Below are 17,960 nucleotides of genomic sequence, written 5' to 3'. Positions count from 1 at the left end.
ACTCAGTTCAGGTCATGTTAACTAAAATACAATCTCTATATTTCTAATGAAAAATTCTAAACCAGTTCCAAGAGCTTTATGTCACCAAGTCTTGCTCAGAATGGGAGCTTTGCCCAGCAGTAGTTTATTAGCACATACGTATTGAGAAGGGGCGGCACGGTAGCACAGTGGTTAGCACTGCTGCTTCACAGCTCCAGGGTCCCGAGTTCGATTCCCGGCTTGGGTCACTGTCCGTGTGGAGTTTGCACATTCTCCTCGTGTTTGCGTGGGTTTCCTCCGGGTGCTCCGGTTTCCTCCCACAGTCCAAAGATGTGCGGGTTAGGTTGATTGGCCAGGTTAAAATTGCCCCTGAGATGCGTAGGTTAGAGGGATTAGCAGGTAAATATGTGGGGGTAGGGCCTGGGTGGGATTGCGGTCGGTGCAGACTCGATGGGCCGAATGGCCTCCTTCTGCACTGTAGGGTTTCTATGATTCTATGATTCTATGAAACAATTGAAAGTGGCCAGAATTCTCCGGACGTTCACATCCTGCTGCCGTTGTCAATGAGAACGGAGAATTTGGCGTCCAGCCAAATCTGCGTTCACTGCAGTGGGACCGGAGAATGCCAGCTGCAGGTGAGGTCAGAGAATCCGGCCCTGCATGTTGCATGTTTATGTGAGGGAGTTCAAGGCGAAACACAAGACTTAGGGCAGAATTTTCACTGGTATCAGCAAATGCCGAAAGCGGGCACGAAAAGTGGCATTGAAGCCACTGACAGCAATGGCGGCTTTCTCCGCCACATTATTCCGGACCTAGTCCGAAAAACAGAATGGAGCGGGTCCCATGACACAGGGCCCGCCCCACCAGCAACTTAGTCCCTTGAAGACTGGGACACCATTTTTAAATGCCGCTCCAGCGCACAATACTTGACTTGGACCCTCCCCCTGGTGCTGCTCAGGCACTGACGCCGGGTAGCAGTGCCAGGGCAGTGACCAGACAGTGCCCGTGCATGACCTCCTGAGCAATACAGTCATCTGAGCTCCTCTGGGAGAGCCGCTCACCAGGTGCACGCCTTGGGAGACCACTCATGGGTTTCCATAAGACCATAAGATATAGGAGCAGAATTAGGTTATTTGGCCCATCAAATCTGCTCCGCCATTCAATCATAGCTGATATGATTCTCATCCCCATTCTCCTGCTTTCCCTCTGTAACCCCTGATTCCCTTATTGATCAAGAACCTATGTATCTCCCACCAGGGGGAGGGTCCAAGTCAATGATCTGGCCTCCACTGCCCTCTGTGGTAATGAGTTCCACAGATTCACCACCCTCTGGCTGAAGAAATTCCTCCTCATCTCAGTTTTAAAGGATCGTCCCTTCACTCTGAGATTGTGCCCTCGACTGCTCTCTAGTCACTCCCACTAGTGGAAACATCCCCTCCACGTCCCCTCTATCTGGGCCTCTCAATATTCTGTAAGTTTCCTGCCGGTCTGTCCTCAGGCCAACGTGGATGGATCTTTTATGGGGGGAATGATTCAGGCATGGATGCCTGATAATGAGATGATAATATTCAGATGATGTTCCTGATGTTGAACATCGGGAAACACATCATCACTTCACGCGTTTACTTCAGCGTGAAAGGCGATTTGGGCTTCTTGCGAGATTTTCTGCTCCTGTCGCTAAACCCACCTGACGAAAACGGGAGTGGAAAATCCCAGCCGTGGATTTTCCAAGATCATACTGGAGTGAGCTGAAATTTCTGAAGGTCTTATTCAGTCCACTTGCCCGGAGTAGTGTAATATCACTTCACTTTCACATCAATTACCAGGTGTATTAGGGTGTGTCCCTAATCTCGCTGTGACTCAAATTCAAATTCAACTATAATCAATTTGCCACAACATAAGGAGAATATAAACTAACGCTGTTTTGAAAGAAGTGAAAAGAAAACGGTCGTTCGGATTGGAACTGCAGTGGGCATAAGACTCCTGGGTTGTTAATTCCAGCAACTACAATAGCCTTGACCTGAAAAGTCTGTGTAAATTCAAGAGTAAATGTATAATATTTGAGCTTCAATTTATATTGTTGGCAATAAACAACAGATTCTGAACTTGCATTAAAGTTCAGCTTCTCATTCTGTTTTGGTGAGGTACATTTCACAATCACTGATTCCTTCCGGATCCCGATGATGAAGTGGATTCTGGGTGGAGGGCATTTTCCTGTATATTCAGGTTGAGGGAGGGAGCGTTGTGCGTGAGGCCTGAACCATTCAGATCTCATGTAGAAGAATCTGATGTGCTGCCAATGCAAAACAAACTCTTTACTGACAGTTTACCCCATCTAGGAAGTCAGTTGGAGCGGGAGCTGGGTTTATTGGGGGAGTGGTGGGTGTTAATGGGACTGAAATCTGGCCAAAATCTATTTTACAGCAGTATCTTAAGAGGGGACGCATCGGGAATGAGAGACAGCAACAGTTAATGGCGCAGGCAAATTGTTTTCAGGCCTGCAGCTGCAAGGAGATCAGATGGAAGGTTTTCAGACTCATAGCACTGTGCAACTCACTGTGCTTCCTATTGGAGCTAAAAATGATCACCTTCTAACCTCTTCTCATTTGTGTTTTGTGGTCAGCTGCTGGAACCATCAATAGCATTGAAGGGAGAAGTGAAAATGGCATCAAGGTGTTGTGGCTGGCTCTTCTGACCGTGATTTCTGTTTATTGTTGAAGCTTCTGTCTTACTACTTGGTACTTACTGCCCGGTGGCAGCTCCAGCCCCCAGAACTGGGTTTCACTCAAATCCTAATAGGTGGTCAACAAGCACTAACTTGATGCTTCTGGTTCCATTCTGGTTTTAAGCACAGAAAGTTCGGAAGGACACTGTAATGTACCCCCAATATGAGTGGAGTAATCTCAATTCACAAACGGGACACGAGGGTGTGATAATGTACCGCACTGATAGCAATTCCCACCATTGGATTGGAACTTACTTAATAACCTGCCTCAGAAAGGACTTAGGTTCACTAGAGTAACTTTGGTGAGTTAAGAATTAAGTTAGACTCAAACTGGAAAGGAAATTAGTGTTCTTGAAAACAAGCCAATGACAGATATCACATGTAGACTCTTGATGGGTCAGTTAACCTTCGTACTGCCTGTAGATCCATGCAACCTTCAGCCGCCATGGTCCAATCTGTTTTTCAAAGTCTTTAATCTTACATCATTGAAGTAAATACCTTTAATAGATTAGTACAACTGTTTCGGGATCCAGAGAAGTTATATTAAAGCTGGGTCAGGTCTACATTTTATATATATAGAAATCATAGAATCCCTACAGTGCAGAAGGAGGCCATTCGGCCCTTAGAGTCTGAACCGACCACAGTCCCAACCGGGCCTATTCCCGTAACACCACATATTTTCCCTGCTAATCCCCCTAACACTAGGGTCAATTTATCATGGCCAGTCCACTTATCCTGCACATCTTTGGACTGTGAGAGGAAACCAGAGCACCCGGAGGAAACGCACGCAGACACGGGGAGAATATGCAAACTCCACACAAACAGTGACCTGAGGCCGGAAATGAACCCGGGACCCTGGCGCTGTGAGGCAGCAGTGCCACCATGCCACCCCGTGTCACCATGCCGCATGAGGAAAAGTGGATCAATCAAGGCAAAAATACAAGTGTTGCACACAGGACAATGGCTTTATAATGAGAAGCTTTATCATAAGAGACCAGCGTGGATTTCAGACATTTACAAAATATCTAAAGGCTCTGTTGCATCTTTACCCATGGTATCTGAATCCTTCATTGCATTGCTGCCTTGAAATGAATTTTCCAGTTATTCAACATATATCATTAAGAATGGTTGACAGAATTTATCACAAACAAATGCAGAAATGAAATAGTTAAAATATTTCAAAGGCTCAGATTGTTCCTTTGATTTCCCTGCGTACTAGTTTACTGACTGTAATTAGTGTCTGTAGCTAGTGCCTCTCATTTGCAATGCACAGAGCTCTTAATCTCGACGCTTATAGCTTTCTTTACTCTACCACAATAGAAACACGCTTTTCATGAGAATAAAAAATACAACGAATTACAAGAACAAAAATAAATCATTTCCTCCAATGCTATCAGTTTGTGCTTCACTGGGCAACACATTATCAGGGCCTGTGTTGTACTGATTCTGCATCACAATCAACTACATGTGAACCCTAATAACATTTCTAAAATTCATCGAGATCAACCACTCAGATAGCTGACTCTTTTGTCAGTCCCTAGTGTGTATATTTGAGTCACTCAGACATTTTGCGCTGTTCATGTTGCCTTGTCTGATTTTGGTCAGCAAAATTAAAATCAAGTTGTTGCATCAAATTTGTCTTTTCTGAGCTCGGAGAGTCACTGGATTGGATTTTTAGAAATTCAGTGACAATCATCCTGCTCCACTTATTATCTATCAGCCACGTTTTAGATTAACTTTCGATGGGATGTTCCGACCCTTCCCGCCTGTGGAATCTTCCGGATCTGCTGAAGGTGACCCCCGGTTCCGGTTGCCAGCGGCAGGATGGGCAAGCCACGCAAAACCCGGAGACATTGGCGGGGACAGAAGATCCCACCCGTGGCCAATGGGGAGCTGCCTCTGCTGCCGGGGGGTGGGGCGGAAAACCCGCCCTTTATCTTTTCCCGGCTAATATGAAAAATATTTCTGTCTTCTCTTTTCCTACTTTGAAAAGTCTGGCGTGCTCTTATCTACTTTTATCTACTTCCTAGTCTGCAGTGTCAGTTTGCAAGTTGGGATCAGCTGTTAAATTTTTTAAAAAACACCCGTTCTTGGAATGGCCATGTTGTCAGCTAATCAAGTTGTAAAGATGTAAAAGTTGGCTTGGTTGTGGCAGGCTTAGACAGTGAAGTGGACAGGACAAGTGTACTGAATAGTGGCCCATGTAGTCCATTTTTGTCCAGACAAATATATTCGTTTAGAGTTTCCTGAGGGACAACCACAATTATCCCCTTTTGAAGCTGCCTAAATTCCATGAAACAATGTCTCTAAATCTGCCAGCTGGAGAAAATTCCCCTCAGGTTAATTTTCTATCCACAATTTCCTGGGCATGCGAACATCTTAAGCCAATTTTAAATCAATATCCTTATTGCATTACTTTATGGTTTTGTTCACTCTAAAGAGGTAACACAGGTTGCCAATTTGCTGTTGCATAATAGGAGTTTCACTCTGATTATCTCATGGGTGGGAATTTCTAAGATGGGCTGTGAGAAGCGAAGCTCACTTTGCAAATAATTTATTCCAAGTCCAATTCTGAAGTAGCAGACACTTTTATTTAAACGTTCTTGCAAGAGCGGGTGACCAGCAAGTAGGCACACCCTTTGAGTATATCTCATATTTTTATACAGTTTCTTTGTGTCTCTCAATCCCTCCCCTCCCCACAATTGGTGGTCTTGTTATCTTATACCACCTATCATAAGCCCTAGTTTTACTCCGCCTTTGTTTACTGCCCCTGCTACTCAAGTCTTTCAGCCCCCGTTCATATTTACTTTGTCCCTTATTTGGTTGTTCCCTCCCATCCTTATCTCCCATTTTCACGCCACTTTTTGTGTGAACGCCCAGTGTACGTGACAAGCTGCAGCGCTTGGTTCAGCCAGTTTAACTATGTCCTTGTTCAACAGAATTCAGTCTGTCCATACCTTATCAGTCGTCTTGTGATTCTCCTGCAGAAGCAACATTCTTATCTGTTTTTCACAAGCTGCATTATTTGTGAGTGCATTCACCATCTGGATCCAGACACCAGCCGAGTCCTTGACTTCACAAGCTGAGTCCCTTATTTCACTGGAATTGAAAGTTGGGCAGATTTGATTGAGATCCCTCAGGCTGACATTCATTGAAGTGGTGGACTCAAACTGTTTCTAACAATTATTCCATTTTTTTTAAAAAAGTACCTATTAGAGCTGAATTCTTCCTTCCTTTAAACCTTTTGATTTCCTGTTCCAGCATTTGTAATTTGTCAAATTAATTCTTACTTACTTTAAAAAAAGCTGCCTTGCTGGATCAGTTTAATTATGTCACATGGAAGTGCAGTTTTGTTTGGAGGAAGGACTGCAGAAAATGCAATCAATTTGTTCTTTGGGATTGACAGCTAGCGCAAGTGATTTGCTAGCATTCACAGATTGGTGACTTCAGTGTCCTTGGACATTTTACTGTTGTACTCGGGTAGTAAGTCATACCACCTTCAGACCTTCAGGATATTTTACAAGATGCAGAGTCTGTTCACCTCGCTACCATTTACAGGGAGACCGTTGATCGAGGTTTTGGTGGCAGTAACTTTAACAAGCATGGGGTTCATTTTTTATTCTCACCACATGAACAGTAATTGGTTAGCCAATACAAAACGGGGCCAGAATTCTCTGGTCATTCACACCCCACTTCCGCTGCCAGCGAGAATGGAGGATTTGGCACTTGACCATTCACAGCAGTGGGAACCGGGGAATCCCCAGCTGCGGACGAGTCTGGAGAATCCAGCCCCTTATCTGAATGACATTGATTTGAACACATGCAGGGGGTTTCCACCATATTTGTAAGAATGGAACATTCATGGATTGGGAGCAGCTGTGAGGAAATTTCCTAGACTACAGGAACTCACAAAATTCACCTCGCAAAATCATCTTTTTGTGTCTTTGTGGGCTTTTGTTAACATTTTCACTCAAAGGCCTCTTTCAAAAAGCCTTTGCTTGGAATCAATATATTTACCAGCAGTTATTGTGCTGACATGAAATAGATATTTTGGCTCCCGGGCCAGGTGCGCAGAGGTGGGAGAATTCCCATCCAGTCCACAGTTCCACCTTTTTTTGTTCTGGTGGGTGAATCAGAATTTGGGCTCGCCACCCCAGGAACGAATGCGGAGGCTGCTGGGTAAAAGTTTTTGTTTCTCGTAAGTCCCATGAGTTTTTAAAAGTTCCAGTGAGTTTTGACGGCTCTTTGACAGCTTTGACAGTTCTTTGCCAGTTGTTTGGACGCTTTGACAATTCTTATAACTTCATGCACTTTTTACACAAAATCTTGTTTACCTTTACCAATGCCAAAGCATGCCTCACCTACCCCACAGGGTGCCTTTCCTTTCCCAAAGGTGTCCCAGGGCCATATCCAAAGGATTTCCTTAACTCTTCAAAGGAGTATCCTGCCTATTGAACTGAATCCACCAAGTTCAGATCAGTCGTCGCCTGTTCCAATCTACACACGTCAGGTTTCACAAGCCCGGCTGACCAAAATTTCACTTCAGTGGAGGCAGCTAATGAGTTAAGTGGCCAGCTATCTCTGTAAACTGTACAAACGCAAACCCCAGTCCAGCTGCAGGCCATCTCCCCCTTCCCCCGGAAGAAACATGGGCTCCTCCACCATTTTACCCATTCCAGACTTGCTCCTCATTGTGGTGAAAATCTGGGCCTAAGAAGCTCTTTCTCTTCAGTTCAATCAGCACTGAAGCACTATGGGATAAGTGATATGCCGGGAAGGTCCTCAGGGATTCTCCCGATTGACTTAATTTTGGCAAATGACTGATGGAAACTCCAAATACCATCTCATAAAACAAGTGTTCTGCCAATATTCTATCAATGGTATGGTGGCTGATAGGGAGGAAAAGCAGAAGGTATTCTTGATTATTGATTTTGAGGCAATTTTCGAATTTTACTGAGTGATCGTGGTAATTTTGTGTGTGTGTGTGTGTATGCAAGGAAGAAAGAGTGTGAAATATTTCACCCCACTCACCAGTGCATTCCTCACCCATACTTAAGCTACTCTGTCTATTTCAGCACAGCAGTCAATGTGTAGCAACAGAATAATATTGCAGATGTTTAATGCTCCTGAGTGCAAAATAGCGTTAGCAGCGTGCACACACAGTTCTGGCAAAGTCGGCAGTAGACATTTTGTGCTTAGCCTGACTGTGAGGGGGCATGTTCAGGAAGTATGCAGAGTAGTAGCAGGTTGTGAAATCAGTCAGTGTTTAACGCTGAATTGATACCAAATGTGACACTTTTGACCTGAACGTTCCGGCTAATTAACGTGTTCAGCAGCAGAAAGAACACATCACCAGCATTATTTAAAGGGATCACCAACCTCTTTCAGATTAGCTGTTGATTGTTTTTTAGTGTTTCTGAGTTTGTTGAAATGCTGTGAATTTTCTACTGCGAGTTAAAGTTTGTAAAATCGACAAGGTGTTGTGTTACATGTGGTGAAGGCTTGGTTCTGACTTCAGCAGTTTCAGCAGACTAGTTGCTCCCGACTGTGATGGCTACCCATCCCCCTTGATATGCAGCATGTCAGAGAGATCGAGAAGAGAAAGCCTAGGCCTGGGTGGAATTGTTGCCGGTGCAGACTCGATGGGCCAAATGGCCTCCTTCTGCACTGTAGGGTTTCTATGAAATCCGAGGACATTCACTCATGTCCTTTAGGGAAGGAAATCTGCCTTCCTTACCTGTTCTGGCCTACATGTGACTTCAGAGCCACAGCAAAGTGGTTGACTCTCAACTGCCCTCTGAAATGGCCTAGCTAGCCAGTCAGTTTAAGGGTGATGAGGGATGGGCAATAAATGCTGGCCAGCCAACGCTGAATAAAAAAAAGAGAGGGAATCGGGAAGATAAAGCCAAGAGGAAATCAAACTACTCACAGGGGAGGACAAAGAGAGGAGAGAGGCTACCTCTCAGCAGGAGGCTTTATCCACCTGAGGTTTTCAGGGTGCAATTTTCTTCCCTCAGCCTTACCAAGGAATGGTGTGTGCAACATCCCCACTTTACAGAGGGTGTGTTCACTGAAATCTGCCACCTGTAGAAGGCAGAGCTGCAGCTTCAGAGCGGGGCAATCATGGTGCTGCCAGTGGCTGTGAAGCTGACTGAGACCTTGACCTTCTTCATGTCAAAATCCTTTCAACAACATCCATAACCTCTCTGAGCTTTCCAGGCACTGCTGTATCAGAGCCATCGCTGGTATTCTTTATGCCACTTGAGGAGGGTACATTACATTCGCTCGTACCAGAGAGAAGCAGGCAGAGTATTCTCGTGGCTTCACTCGGATAACAGGGTTCCCTTTGAAATCCTCTTCAGAGACCTCAGCAGAAGAGCAAGAAATATAAATATTAAAACAAAACAAACATTCAAAAGTCCTTTGAAAAAAACGGTTGCTCTTACAACCCTGTGAAAATGTCAGTCAGACCATTATAATATTAACAACAGAAACTTTACCTCACTTCACATCTCTTAATCTTCCACAAATAAATTTACAGATATTGAGGTGAAAATAGTTCAAAGAAAGAATAACTTATTCTCATGATATCATTCAATCAAAGCAAATACTACACAGCAGCCTGTGTAAACAGAACCACCGCTCCTCCTCCCCCCCCAAGCTGACCTAATTCATTAATGAGCCTTGCAGCTCAGCCAAGCTTTCATAATAAGGCCATCGAGAGAAACAAATATCTGGCCATCTGTTGCTGTTGATACAGTTCACATCTGGTCTCATTATGAATACTGTCCTCCTAACAAGACTGCCTTGAAACTCACCTGCCTCCGTGTCCACATCCAAACTGCTTCAGGGTTGGGTCAGACTTAATTTCACATTTGCCTTCCCGGAGCACAAATAGTGTGTGTGCAGGACCATTTATTTGGAGAATAGTCTGCCGAGTTGTAAAATGAGTAGAGTGGAGCTGCCCATTTCCATGATGAAAATCCAGCCCCTGGTTTCTTTACTACCCTCTAAATTAGATGCAGTGTCGATACCTGAGCTGATAGCTGCAAGTGTGAGATTGAGTGGTGGTGTTTCATCATCATTAGTCTCTTCTTCCACTTATCTTTCACACTGTTGCATACTGTCTGAGTAGGTAGCAGTTCTTCAGGGTAGAGTTGCTGAGATGGAAGTGGGGGGCATAAGAGATACACACTTATACCATCTGCAGTGAGTAAATATAAAGAGATTGTGGGATGAAGGGGAAATGGGATGTGAGAAGGAGGATTAGGTTGCTACATATTATCATTTTCAATCCTTTCAGCCCTGTTGCTGGCCATGACGTCAGTCATGGCTTCTCTAATGACGGTGACCCTAAGGGATACAGACCTCCAGCCATTTTGTCCCCCTGACGATTGCCTGTCCCCCGCTGATTAGCTGCTGCAACTCTCAAATATGCAGTATCTTGTCCTGCCACCTGTTTTGGTGGTGTGATTGCCATAGTTGAATAGCTGCACGTGCGTGCAAGCTGTGAGGCTGCAGCAATGCCAAGCGTGTGACGGTGAGGTGAAACTGTGAAAGTAAATTTGAGTCATGACTGTGAGACTAGTAGTGCAGTTGGAGGAATGTGACATTTGAAGATTCGTGCTCTGACCGTGACCACACATGTGAGGCCATTGCACTTTCCGCAGCTTTGCATCCAGATCCACTGAATTATAATCCTGGTTTTGACCCTGATGGCTATCTGTCCCTGGCCCCCAGTAGATAGAGGACCTCTCCCTCTCCTGACCACCTTCTGCACACAGGCCTCCAGTGCTGCGTCTGAGAACCTTGCCACCCAGTTTCTACTATGCTATGTCATTATTCAGTGTCTTTCCTGTTTTTTCCAGGTCCCGGTCACTAGGTGCAGTGAATCCAAACACCTGCTGTATCCAAAGTACGACTCCTCGATAACAGGTGTTGGCTAGAGTTTAGTAGCATAGGCTAGCTGAAACTTGTGCTGGCCTCTCTAGATTTTGCACTGCCTACTCAGGCATGGAATCACTTAGCAAAGTGCCTTGTGCTGGCTGCATGCTGATTAATCACGTGCCTATTTTTGGGTCTTGTCTAACTTCTGGCTCAAAGATCTGGCTAATCAAAGTAACTCTTCTTGAAAATCTAGAACTTAGCAGGGTTTTAGTTCCTCTATCTATTGATATACTTTATGAACAAGAAATTAAACATTTTGAAGCATTGGAGTAGATTTTTAATTTGCCGCCCTCCTGAGTTCACTGGGAGTAAAAATCAGGCAGTTCCATTAATGGAGGTAACAGCAGTTTTATTCCTTGCAAAAAAACTGAAAATTAACCTTAGTTTCAAAACATAGACAAGTTGAAGCTCCTCTATCCATACACACTGCACCTTTCAGAGTTTCAAAACTGATAATAGCATGTACAATAGATCTGCTTTTTAAAAAGAATGTATCCATGGGATGTGGGCATTGCTGTGTGAACCAGCATTTATTGCCCATCCTGAATTACCCTTGAACTGAGTGGCTTGCCAGGACATTTCAGAGAACATTTAAGAATCAAACACATTGATGTCGATCTGGAGTCGCTTGTAGGCCAGACTGGATAAGGATGACAGATTTCCTTCCCTAAAGGACATTAGTGAAGCAGATGGCTTTTTACAACATTCAACAATGGTTTCATGGTCATCATTAAGCTTTTAATTCAAGATTTTGTATTGAATTCAAATTTCACGATCTGACATGGATGGGATTCGAACCTGGGTCCCCCAGAGCATTACCCTGAGTCTCTGGATTCCAGCGACATTACCACCACACCACCACTTCTCCCAGGTTGGAAGTAATAGCTAGCCTTTTGTGTGCTGTGCACATTTGACCCACCCCAAGTCGTCCATTCTGTGGTTGCTTCTTTGGAAATCGACACTCCCACGAGGTGGAATTAGAAAGCAAGAAATTGTGACCATCAACATCAGCGCATGCTTTTAGTGGTTTATGATCTCTTGAAGCACTATTCATCTTGCTGACTAACCAAAAGCAGATGACCTAGTCATTTTAAAATTGTTTGCATAGAAGCAGTTTGAGTTCCCTGGTATAGAATATTCCCCACGTCCGTAACCTAAGGTTTATTTCAAGGAGTCAAAATGTTTAAGAAGTATCAATGCTAATAGACATTAAACCTGTGCAGCACATTAAAATGTTGAATTACTCTACTTACTGCCAGTAAAGGAAGAGTTCCTTATCTTTCTATAGAATTGCTTCTATTCGTAGACATATTTTGTAATATTAAGCAGGTCCTATTGAAAGGAGTGTCAATCCTCTGCCTCATTCAGGTCTTGGGCAAATAAAACATTTTCCAGCCCCTAAACTTATGTCATTCGGAATTGCTTATTTCTCATTGGCAGAGAAATTATTTGGGCATCTGGGAACTCCAGGAATTGTATTCAAATAGATACAAAAGAGTAATTTCTGCTTATCATTCCCAAAAGGACATTAGTGAACCAATATTATCAAGCTCACTAGATAAGAAATAAATGTTAATTTTACTTTGCTTTCATAGTAAATCTTTGATGGCATAAATGAGCATTCTGCATACTGGAGCGACTGTCACCATCAACAGCATCCTAATATAAGATGTTGTGGATGTGTAGATTCTAACAACAGTACGTTGTTTGAGTTGAACCTGATCAAAATAGAATATCTGGCCAAATTGCCTGACCGCAGCCAGGTTTTGCAAAGAAGTAAGTTCAAATCAAATGCAAGCAGATCAGTCCTGGATATAATCCCATTGGCTCAATTTAGATTTAACTGCAGAGCCTACCGAAAGTATGGAAGTAGGTCACTCACCGAGACAGTGGCCAAGATTTCATTTGGCAGATTAAACTGAACAGATATTTGGCCAAAAAATGTTGTTGAAAGACATGTGAAAGAGATGTGCACAGCACTTTGCAAACTTTGACATCTAGCAGATGAACTGCACTCTGAACACTTCCAGACTTATACAATTCTGTTATCATTGGTGTCCAGTGCTTTATAGTAGCACCATAATTGTAACACAGACTCAGCTTCGGTTAAGGGACTAGGAAATCCTGATGTTCATTAACATTTTCTTGGATATTCTTTAAATTAGAGTCAACACATTGATTTACTTCTTAAAATTCCCTACTCCACTTTGAAAAGTATTTCAATTTTTTTTTAAAGTTTAGTACAATGATTGCCGATTTATTTTTCATCACCTAGTTTCCTTTGCTGATTTCTGGCTTCTCTATCTACCCATCTCTATCCTTGACTGTCTCATTTTCTTTCATTCATTCCTTTCATTCTCATAATTCATCTCTTCTATTTTGCCCTTTATCCTCTTGTTCTCTTACTCTTAATTTCGCACTCTCAGTTTCACCCCCTTATTCTCTCTCTATCTGCTCCTCATATTAATCTCTCTGTTGCTGTCTGTCCTTGCCTTTCCTTTCGGCCACCCTTCCTAATATCGCCTTCTTTGGCTTGGTGTGCATTTTTTGACTGTGCTTCTGCAAAACACATTGGGACATTTCTCCACCTTAACAGCATCATGTAAGTAGGGTTTCTATGATTCTAAGTAGAAGTCATTACTTGGCTCTCCACATCTTTGCTTTTCTCCCCCATTATAAATAATGGGGATTGGACTTTCTCTCATTGTCTCTGTAAGAAACAGAAAATATTGCAGCAGGTTCCGAGCAGTCTTCATTAAGAATAGACATCTTCAAGGCCTAGTCAGCCAAGCTCAGTATTACTGGTTTCCTGAAATGCGATTCAGAAATGTTCAGAAAAGACTTTACATGTAATGCAAGAATGTACCAACAGTTCCTTAGATACTTATCTTTGTGTTTTCAATCATCCACCATGGTCAGTTGCCAGGTTGGCCTTCCACTTAAATTCTGGAGGCTGGGACATCCCTTTTAGGAGCATTCCAGCACATTCTCTGGAAAGCAAGAGAATGGATGGGAGCGTGACTGAATCTCATCTCCACCAATTTGTATAAACCATGAATATAGTCCCCCAGGCACATGAAAGGTCAGTCTGTCAGAACACATGGGAAGATGGGACTGTATCACGATCTAACTCTATTACAATCCACTCTGCCTCTTAGTTACACAAACAACACATTCTAAATTTAATTTTTTTTGAACATTTATAGCCATTGGGTTATTGGCTGCTGTGATTTGGCAAACAATTACACTCATGATGCAATCAAACGTAATTTCTTTAATACCTCAATTCCCATGTTTCATCAGGTCAGCTCCAACATTTAATTAACTATTTATTGAATTGCACACAACTTCACGCAATTTGAAAATTTCCCTTAAATATCCCTCTGGATTTGCAAATAGATAATTCAGTGATCAATGGTCTAAGCAGAAATAAACATTTGGAATCTACTTGTCACTTTCTCTTATTATCAGATGCCCATGACGCTGTTCTGAGGTTCAATGGGGCACCTACCATAGGATTTGAGTCTGATGTGGGGAGACGCACAACAATTCGAATAATTAATTCACAGGTAATGTCAAGCAAGGTTGACTGTGACGTGGAAAAAATCTAGGGTTCGACAGCAAAGTGGTATGTTTACAATTCTATTTTGCAGGATTTTGAAAGAGCTGCAACAGGTCAGTGTCACAGGAGTGACACCAAGAGAAGAATGACCACAAACCGGCAGCTAACATCCAGTTCATACCCCACACTCCACGACTGGTGTGGGGGAGGGATGGAGCAGATATGAGACAAATTCCCACAAGGGGGAATCTTTTCCCCACAAATTCATCTTGTGCACCTCCTGGATGATGGTTCAAGAGTAGCATTGACAGTGGCCTGGGAACAAGCTGTAGTCTTGTTTGGAAATGGGGTGCACAATAAGAGGGGAGAAGATAATATACAGTGGAGAACAGATTGTTCAAGAACCCTAACACAATTTCACTTAGAATTAGTCTAAAATAATCCCAAAACATTGAACATGGAATTTCCTCCCTAAGAGTACTGTGGGTGTATCTTCCCCACATGGCCTGCAGTAGTTGCAGTAGGTGACTCACCACCACCTTCTCAAGGGACGGGCAATAAATGCTAGCCTTGTAAGCAAAGCCCACATCCCTAGAACAGCCAAGAAAAAACATAATACAAACATTCAGATATATCTAGAAGACCCTAACTCTACAGGGTGCCTGTTACTGAACTGATTATTGGAATGGTAAGAATGCAGTAATGATGCATTTTCAAATGGTCTTCCTATATCCCACGAACCCAACTTCTAAGTCATGTAGCAGACACAAAACAAGAGCAAAAGCTGAGTGAAAGGTTGTTTTGATGGCAATAGTATGTCGGGTATATTTCTATGGAACAACTGAAGAGGAATCTGTATGGTCATATTGGGGAAGGCAACAGTGGAGCATGAAAACAGAAAGTTAGCTATGTAACTGCAGGTGAAACCAAGCCTCCACCATTCTTATCTACTTTCTCCAGGTGATCGCCATCTAGAATCTCTTCTAATACCGCTTTTAAAAATGAGTCTTTCAAAATCTAGCGAATAATATTCTTGTATCCCTGGGTCACAATTGGCTTACAAAGGACATATTGGTGCTAATAATGTAATGTGATGGCACTATCCTGGGTCCATTACTCCTGAGGTGCTGACTGTGATCACACCTAAATGAGTTAACCTCATCCCATATGACAAGCTGAATTAGTTGACATAATTTGATGGCATTCCTAATAATAATAATTGGCGTACCAGGATTGGGTGCAGGGAGTGTGGGGGAGGGGGGGGTGCAGTAGGAAGAGTGGGATTAGGGTCATAGAATTGTCAGATACCAGTGACCAGTCAAGGATTGCTATGTGGCCAACGGAAGATATTCAAAGTAGAACAATTCATTTCCTCATTTGTCCATTGGTGGTTGTGGAAACAGTGGGTGAGGAAGAGGAGAGGCCACACTGGAAGCACCCTAAAGGTGAACAAAAGTATTTTTTTCTGTTGCCCACCCCGTCATCGTCAAAACCCATTCTACATGATCTACAAGAGGGTTATGGGCCATGGACGGAAGGCAGGAAAATGGAGTTAAAGCCATAGTCAGATCAGCCATGATCTTATTGAATGGCAGAGCAGGCTCAGTTCACTGAATGGCGTGAACCTGCTACTGTTTCTTATGTTCTTATTCCAAACAGGTACCGTGCCTCCAGAATGCTACTCAGGTCCTCCAGCCACATTAGGGTGCATCCCTTTGATGTGGGGATTAACCAGCCATTTGGTGCAGGATGATCTAGTCCATATATGGGGAGATGGCATTCAACACAAATCAGAGTTTTGGGTGGCAAACATTTGCTAATTACTCCCAAACATGTCCATCAATAAAGCAATTTGAAAAATGCTGGAGATAAATGGGTTTTGGAAGCTTATGTATCAAAGATTCATTCTAAAATATTCAGAAAATGCTTATGTACAGCAATAACAGCTACATAACTATCATTAGCTGAGATAGCTTCCCACCCAATCTCTCCAAGTTCTTCTGTGCTTGAGCAATCTTTTCGATTAATTAATGCAACACTTGCTCTTGTTACAGGTGACTTCGGCTATACCCTATTGATTGTTTATATACTATATGCTCAATGACAATGTTAAAAAAATATACATTTTCAGGATATAGCACTCTGGACATCAGTGAGTTATTTTAATAATGTTTTTCTGTAACTCTAGGGCTGTTATTTTTTAAAGTATCTATTTTTAAATGATATGCTTCATTGATTAGTCAGTGCCTTAAACAGAGGTCTGACCCAATGCTGACATGGCTGAGTACAGCATGCGCCATTGGTGTTAATTTTGTCACAAGAAACCAGCCAGAACAGCCGTTCCTTAAAGGAACCCTGGGGGCTGCCACCAATGGATTAATTCCAAAATGTTTTCCTTGCCTGAATGTAGAGCTAGGCAAAAGGTGGGTGATCACTACAGCCGCTGCAATTTCTGTTTCTACCCCGGTTAAAATTGGGGCTGTAAAGTTAAAAGGCCAAGAATTTCTAAGAAGCTGACAGAGCACTTGTTTAATCTTACATACATCAGACAGCAGTTGGTGGAGGCAGAAATCAGCCATAACATACGTACATTTCCAGCTCTAACTCTTCAATAAAAGAAGTTGATGAGTTTGACTTTTTTTTACATAATGACATTTTTATTGTGAAAAGTTGCAGATTTAAAAGTTGCTTTGAAAGCTGCAATGACCCATATTGTGAAGGGACTGGAATTGGTGTTTGTTGAATTTTGTGAACAATTTGTGGATCTGACATTCACCCAGTAGTTTGTTTCTAATGAACCTTGTAGCATCACTGGATTTGGGATTAGAATTCATCCATTAGAGATATTTTGCATTCTCCGTCTTCCATATTTTTTGTTTACACTGTGGTTTCAATATTTCTTTCAAAAATTGAAGAAAAGAGTATATAAATGGAGATGTTATGACTGTTGGTTGATGTGGTTATAGAAATAAGAGTAGCAATGGTTTTGGGATTGTCTGTATATCTTTGTGTCACATGTGGAAGCTTTGAGAACAGGGAAAATTAGACGCTGTTTGAGTGATGCATTAAAAGAAAAGCAGTCTTTAATTGTTATGAGGCACTGCAGCTTTAAATTTCATTTTATAAAGATACAGAATAATCTTTTGTTGCAGTGGGTACTCTGATGAGTCTGTATTTCTGTGTTGTTTTATAGTGAGAGACATTGGAATCGCTCCAGCTACTTCTCAAAGATCAATTATAAGTACTTACATGGTGATATTATTAAAGATTTATTTTGTCAAGCAGTGGAGGTTTTGATTGTTCTATTAGAATTGATGAACTCAGTGTATGTATTGAGTATATAAAAATCTATTTTACTCTTCCTTCTTTGGCACATGCTAAACCAGAACTTTTCACCCCCAGCTCATCTTAAAGCAAGAGTCCAAGTTCCACGATAACGATTTATACAGAAAGGGCATCTTATTAGTGTGGGATCCAGCGCCGTATTCATCTAATCTTACGGAGGTATGATTTTAATTAACCTGCTGGAGTATGCTGTTACCTTCTGGAGGAATTTCAAGAAATGTGACTTTTTGTCCTGCCCACAGCTGTGGTCACAGATTGAAATGTTCATCTACCTACCTGGAAAAGACATTGAAAGCATTGTTACCTACAAATGGTAGGAGTATGTGACCTTTGTGTTAGTTACATTAAATATAAAATCATCCAACATTGCAGCTCCTGATCGCTACCCAGTAACATTGGACA

At 42.5% G+C, this 17,960-nt stretch overlaps 1 protein-coding gene across 7 annotated transcripts in view; it reads left to right on the top strand.

Annotated features, from left to right (window-relative positions):
* LOC144491351 (beta-galactoside alpha-2,6-sialyltransferase 1-like) overlaps window positions 1-17,960 on the top strand; it is a 146,153-nt gene that overhangs the window by 104,448 nt on the left and 23,745 nt on the right. For all 7 annotated transcript variants that reach the window (XM_078209040.1, XM_078209037.1, XM_078209042.1 and 4 more), the window contains 2 exons: window positions 14,123-14,220; window positions 17,616-17,717. In XM_078209040.1, the coding sequence (XP_078065166.1) occupies window positions 14,123-14,220; window positions 17,616-17,717 (200 nt within the window). The remainder of the gene's footprint in view (window positions 1-14,122; window positions 14,221-17,615; window positions 17,718-17,960) is intronic.

Source organism: Mustelus asterias, chromosome 3 (genome assembly GCF_964213995.1).
Source record: "Mustelus asterias chromosome 3, sMusAst1.hap1.1, whole genome shotgun sequence".
NCBI lineage: Eukaryota > Metazoa > Chordata > Chondrichthyes > Carcharhiniformes > Triakidae > Mustelus > Mustelus asterias.
This window is presented reverse-complemented; position numbering and strand designations above follow the sequence as displayed.